A 6,157-nucleotide genomic window follows, 5' to 3' on the forward strand; every position below is an offset into this window, starting at 1 on the left:
ACCAAGTTGTCACTGATTTCAAATTAATTTAGCAAATCCTCAATGGTGGCCCAATTACACATTTAGCACTGTGCTAGCAATGTAGGGCTCTAAACAAACATGGAATAAAAGGAACCATTCCTGCACATTTCTCGAAAAAGTGAAAAGACTTTCACTTTTCTATTCTACTTCAGAACTTGATATTAAAGAATGCAGCAAAGACCAGAGAGGAGCAACGAGGAATTTTCAGCATTAAAAAAAAAAAAAAGGTGAGTTATTTTCAATTAAAAGGCCTACCTCCCCTGCCGGTTAACAACAGCACAATGCCTAAAGTTGATTTTGATGACACATTTCTAAAAAGCAAAAAAAAATTTTCTCGTCCTCAATCTGTCTTCCTAAGATCTTCTAACCCTCAGGCCATGATCAACTCTATTGAGTAGTCTTGTTTTAAAAATACACCAGGTGATTTTAAAACAAGAGGGTGGTAACTCTTCTTTGAAAACTACACACTGAAGTCTAGGCCCCGGGTGTCCTCCGTCACAGTCCCGACGGCGGGCGGCGAGGAGCAGAGCCCACCTTCGGACAGTGTTTACCGCACCGGACGCAGCCGAGAGCAGGAGCACTGACCCCGCACAGCGTGGAGAAAGGGGGCGAGCGCACTACGGGGGCCCAGTGGGGTCGCCGCGCCAGATGCCACCCCGGGAGCCGCATACGGCAGGGCAGGCGTCGCTGCCGGCCGCTTCCAGAGAGCGGCCGCCGCCTCGCGGGGCCTGGACGGCGCCGACGAGGCTGCGAAGGCGAGGGGCGCGGCGGGCGGCGGAGCCCGGCGTCGATTCCTGCCCGCGGCGGCGGCGCGCGTAGGCTCGAGGCCGCAGGGCCTCCAGCGGCGGCCGGAGGGCAGGGCGGCAGGTGCGGGAGAGGCGGGAGCCTTCTCCATCCGGGAGGATGTGCCCCGGAGGCCGCAGGCCGGGGCGAGAGAGGAGAGAGCCGGGAGCCCGAGACACCGGCCCCACGGGAGGGGTGGGGGCAGTCAGGGGCGACTGCAGGCGGCCGCGTCAGGAGCAGAAAGAGATCCGGCCCGACACTCCCCGGCTCGGCACCCCAGCTCACCGTGCCTCCGTCCTTAATGATGATCTTTTTGGCCAGCATGATACTGCGGTTCGCGGCCCTTTTCTTCTTCTTCCCCTGGGTCATTTTACCATCCTCGATTCCTGGCGCTGCTGCAGCCACTCCCGGGGCGGCCGGCCCCAGCGGCGAGTGCCGTCCCGCTACTACTGCCGGGCCGAGCCGCTCGGGGCACCCGCCGCCATCTTGAGGGCCCGGCCTGCCTCCGGCGGCGCGTCACATCGTGCGATCGGCCGACGAGTGCGCTCCGCCCCGCCCACGTGACGCGCCCCGCCTGCTCGGCCGCCGGGCGGTCGGCGCTGGGGGGGAGGCCGCGAGGGAAGCGGGCGGCGCGCGGAAAGGGCCACCTGCGGGCAGGCTGCCGGTGAAGGGAGCCCTATGCCCTTCACTCGTTCGGGCCTCACCGCAACCCTGGGCGCTGGGGGCCGTGATAGAGCCCTTCACCGAGGAAGAATTGTAAGTTTCTGAATGTTACACGCTCGAGGAAATACAGCTGATACACAGTCATACTGGAATTTCAACCAGGCGTCCTCAGCTATCAGGGCTGACTCCCGCTGTGTTCTGACCAACTCTGGAACCGAAGGAGACGTTGAAATCGTTTTCCATAAATCGTGGGTAGCTGAAAGAGTGGAGATAAAATGAGTTTTCATTTGCGTGGCACGGGCGGCGGCTAAGGGATACCGGGAGCTCTACTGAAGCAAGCCTGTTTCCAGCAGCACCCTGGCCCCAGATGGGACCTTTTCTTTATTCCCTGCCAGTGAAAACTGATAGAACCTAGGGAGGAGAAGGGGACGACAGAGGATGAGATGGTTGGATGGCATCACTGACTCAATGGACATGAGTTTGAGTAAACTCTGGGAGTTGGTGATGGACAGGGAAGCCTGGCATGCTGCAGTCCATGGGGTCGCAAAGAGTCCGAAACGACTGAGCGACTGAACTGAACTGAGGGCACCCTTTGTAGCCCACTACTTGTTTTAGCCGGTTGTTTAAAAATCAATTTAATGGGGGAATTGCGAAAAAGAACAGCTGTCACAAGTGGACTATGGACTTCAGATTAAAGTATCACGATGTTAAATTTGATTGTGATGACTGTACTGTTATATAAAAGAATATCCTTTAACTTAAGAAATATACACCGAAGTCTTAAGGAGTGAAGGAATGTGATGCATGCTATGCTGCGTGTGTGCGTGCTAAGTCGCTTTAGTCGTGTCTGGCTCTTTGAGACCCTATGAACTGCAGTCCTCCAGGCTCCTCTGTCCATGGGATTCTCCAGGCAAGAATACTGAGGTGGGCTGTCATGCCTCCAGGGAATCTTCTGGATCCATTGATCGATCCTGGGTCTCTTATGTCTTCTGCACTGGCAGGCGGTTCTTTACCACTAGTGCCACCTGGGAAACCCGGTGATGCATGCTGCTGCTGCTGCTAAGTCGTTTCAGTCGTGTCCGACTCTGTGCGACCCCATAGATGGCAGCCCATGAGGCTCCCCCGTCCCTGGGATTCTCCAGGCAAGAACACTGGAGTGGGTTGCCATTTCCTTCCCCAATGCATGAAAGTGAAAAGTGAAAGTGAAGTCGCTCAGTCGTGTCCAACTCTTAGCGACCCCATGGACTTCGGCCCACCAGGCTCCTCCGTTCATGGGATTTTCCAGGCAAGAGTGCTGGAGTGGGGTGCTATTGTACTCTTAAATAGTTAGGAACTAACACGTATGTATATATAAGGAGATATGCGTCGAAGTTTCTTTTACCATCAACTGGCTTGATCTCCTTGCAGTCCAAGGGAATCTCAAGAGTCTTCTCCAACACCACAGTTCCAAAAGCATCAATTCTAATGCGCTCAACTTTCTGGTTCAATTCTCATATCCATATATGACTACTGGAAAAACCATAGCTTTGACTAGACAGACCTTTCTCAGCAAAGTAATGACTTAGGTCGTAAAAGGCTCTGCATCTTCCTGCTAGCTCTCTCTTTTTCATTCACTCAGAATACAAGTTTAGTGGAAACCAGCTGCCATGTCATGAAGAACTTAAGCAGCCTGTAGGGACATCCTGGTGTCCAGGAACTGAGGCCCCCTATCAACAGATATGTGAGTGAGTCATCTAGAAGCCCGTCCTCCAGTCCTGATCAAGGCTTTGGCTGACAGCAGCCCCTGCCAGTCAGTCCAAAAGGAAATCAACCCTAAATTTCCATTAAAAGGACTGATGCTCAAGCTGAAGCTGCAGCTGCAATACCTTAGCCACCTGATGTGAAGAGTCGACTCATTGGAAAAGACCCTGATGCCGGGAAAGATTGAGGACAGGAGGAGAACGGGGTGGCAGAAGATGAGATGGCTGGATGGCATCACTGACACAATGGACATGAGTCTGAGCAAACTCCAGGAGACTGTGAAGGACAGGGAAACCTGGCATGTTGCAGTCCATGGGGGTCACAAAGAGTCAGGCACGACTGAGTGACAGAACAATGAGAACCCCTGCCAGCATCCTGACTGTGACTCCAGGAAACTCTGAGCTAGGACCACCCAGCTTAGCCACTCCCAGTTTCCTGACTCTCAGAAACTGTAAGATAAAAAAGTACTTGTTATAAGCCACTAAACCTTGGGGTAATTTGGTACACCGCTCTAGGTAACTAATACATAGGGTAAAGGGAATGTGTGTTCTTGGTACTATTATTGCAACTTTTCTGTGAGCTTAAAATTATTTTAAAATGTTAAAAAGTAAATTTGATTGAATTTTCCTTTCTATTTTAATAACTGACCAGTAAAGGAAAACAAATCAATTTCCATGGAAAGAAGAAGAAAGGCATTTTAGCCTGATACTTCAAGTTATGTGTTGCTACAATAAGTAAACTCAACATTTGTTTTAAAATGTTTTCTTATGGAAATTGACTTTAAACTTTAGAGAAAGTAAGATGAGATAGATTTTATAATTTAAATACCCAGGAGCTTGTTTTGGATGAATGAAGAAGCCTGGTAAGACCATGTTTTGTGTGGTTACTCTTTATTAAAATCATCCTTCATCCAGCTGTACCAGTTTTATCATCCTAAGAACTGATTCAGTCATTCAAAAAATATTTGAGTACCTCTGTTTGTCACTGTTTTACTAGACACTGGAGATACATCGATGAATGATATGGTATTTATCTGCATAGAGCCTAATTATACTGGGGGACAGGCTATTAAACAAACACAAAAGGAAAATAATCGCAAATTGTCGTAAGTGCTGTTGTTAAAAAAAAAAAAAGGTAATAAAAATTTAACACACACTGAATGTCCAGAATGTCCCAGGCATTGTGCTAGAAGAGCTGCAATGGTAAACATGAGAGCTGAGTCTTGTTCTACCAGACTTATTGTGAATAGATAATTCTTGCGGCTTTATATGTGATTTGGGTCATGAAGATTCAGACTTTACATTGAGAGGTTGACATGTCAGTTAGGGTTCTCTGGTGATAGTCAACAGAAACTAGCATTAGCTAACATATGCAAAAAGGAATGATTTGAAAGGATATTAAAGTTCCCAAAATTAAGGAGAAAGTCAAGAATCAGACTTGAAAACAGGCAAAAACCTATGTTTGGAAAGTTCCTTAGAACCTTTCATGAGAGAAATCCCTGGTAAAGAACAGCAAGTGGCTGCAGCTAAATATTCCTAAAGAAACAAGATTGTGTTGCAGAATCCAACCCCTAAAGTGAAAGTGAAGTCAAAACAGTGAAGTGAAAGTGAAGTCGCTCAGACTCTTTACGACTCCATGGACTATAGAGTACCAGGCTCCTCTGTCCATGCTATTATCTAGCCAAGAATACTGGGGTGGGTTGCAATTTCCTTCTCCAACCCCCTAAATGTGCCCTGTATTAAAGAAATTGCATTTTGCCATGTGAACAGAAGAGGGCCTCCTTAACTATGAAACAGTCACCTTGCTTCTGTAGAACTACCTGTTCTTGCTGACTTAAGAAAATCCTATTTCATCAAGAACAGAAAAAGCCACCAAAGCCCCACCCCATAAAAGCCTATTAAATACACACACACACACACACACACACAGAAAATGACAACTTTTCAGTTAATAGAAAATACTACCCTCTAGAAAATATGAAACAGAGGAAAAGTATGTATATCACTCCAATATGAATTAAATATCATTAAATAGAGAATCTTTCACATTGCAGGTGTGAAAGAATTGAGTTAAAAATTCAATAGGAAGATGAGACTTGAGCAAACTCAGGCAATATACTGAAAAAAATAAAATCATCCAAAATGTGAAACCTAAACTACAGGGTTTCTAAAAACATGAAAGAAACACAGAGGAGAGGAATAAAATCAGCTATGAAGAAAAATAGAGAAAATAAGGATCAGAAAATGACATGGAAAAAACTACCTGGGCCTCCAGGAAAACAACAACAAACAAAAGCATTTTTTCCAAAGGGGAAAAAAAATCAAATGGTGCCAGACCTCTTGAAAATAACACCAAGCAACACAACAATGGAGCAACATTTTTTAAAAAATTCAAGGAAACATAGTGTAAGCCAAAGATTTTATAGTATGTCAAGCTGTACTTAAAGTGTCTAGGCTCTAGAAAGTTTAAACATGCTAGAACTTGAGAAATATTGTACTTACAAGCCCTCCTTGAGTACTTAACTAGAAAAGCTTCATCCAGTTTCAAAGAGTTGTTTGGGAAGCCTTCGGCTAAAGTATTGAAGAGTATTAAATGTACTTAAATATGTTTAAGTACATTAAATATATTTATAAAATATATTAGTATACTAAACTATATTGAATTTTATAACAGATACACAAACTAGGATGAGAAAATAGTGTGTAAATGTTTTATGTTCTAAAAATTTCAAATAGAAATAAGGCAACTAAATAAATATGGGAAGATGGGATAAAGGAGTAGAATAAGTTTGTTGGTTGTCACAAAGGCAATTAGATGGGAGACAAAGTATATCATCTAAAACAGCAAAGGGTCTGCCCTGGTGGTCTGGTGGTTAACTCCACTTTCCAATGCAGGGGCTTGAGTTCCATCCCTGGTTGGGGAACTAAGATCTCACATGTTCTGTGGTGTG

The 6,157-nt window shown here is 46.2% G+C and overlaps 1 protein-coding gene across 1 annotated transcript in view; it reads right to left on the reverse strand.

Moving 5' to 3' along the window:
* MFSD14A (major facilitator superfamily domain containing 14A) overlaps window positions 1–1,350 on the reverse strand; it is a 48,125-nt gene extending 46,775 nt beyond the window's left edge. Inside the window, exon 1 of the mRNA XM_040232234.1 lies at window positions 1,090–1,350. Coding sequence (XP_040088168.1) covers window positions 1,090–1,173 — 84 coding nt within the window. The 5' untranslated portion in view covers window positions 1,174–1,350. The remainder of the gene's footprint in view (window positions 1–1,089) is intronic.
* Window positions 1,351–6,157: the final 4,807 nt, after the last annotated feature.

Source organism: Oryx dammah, unplaced genomic scaffold (assembly GCF_014754425.2).
Source record: "Oryx dammah isolate SB20612 unplaced genomic scaffold, SCBI_Odam_1.1 HiC_scaffold_28, whole genome shotgun sequence".
Classification (NCBI taxonomy): Eukaryota; Metazoa; Chordata; class Mammalia; order Artiodactyla; family Bovidae; genus Oryx; species Oryx dammah.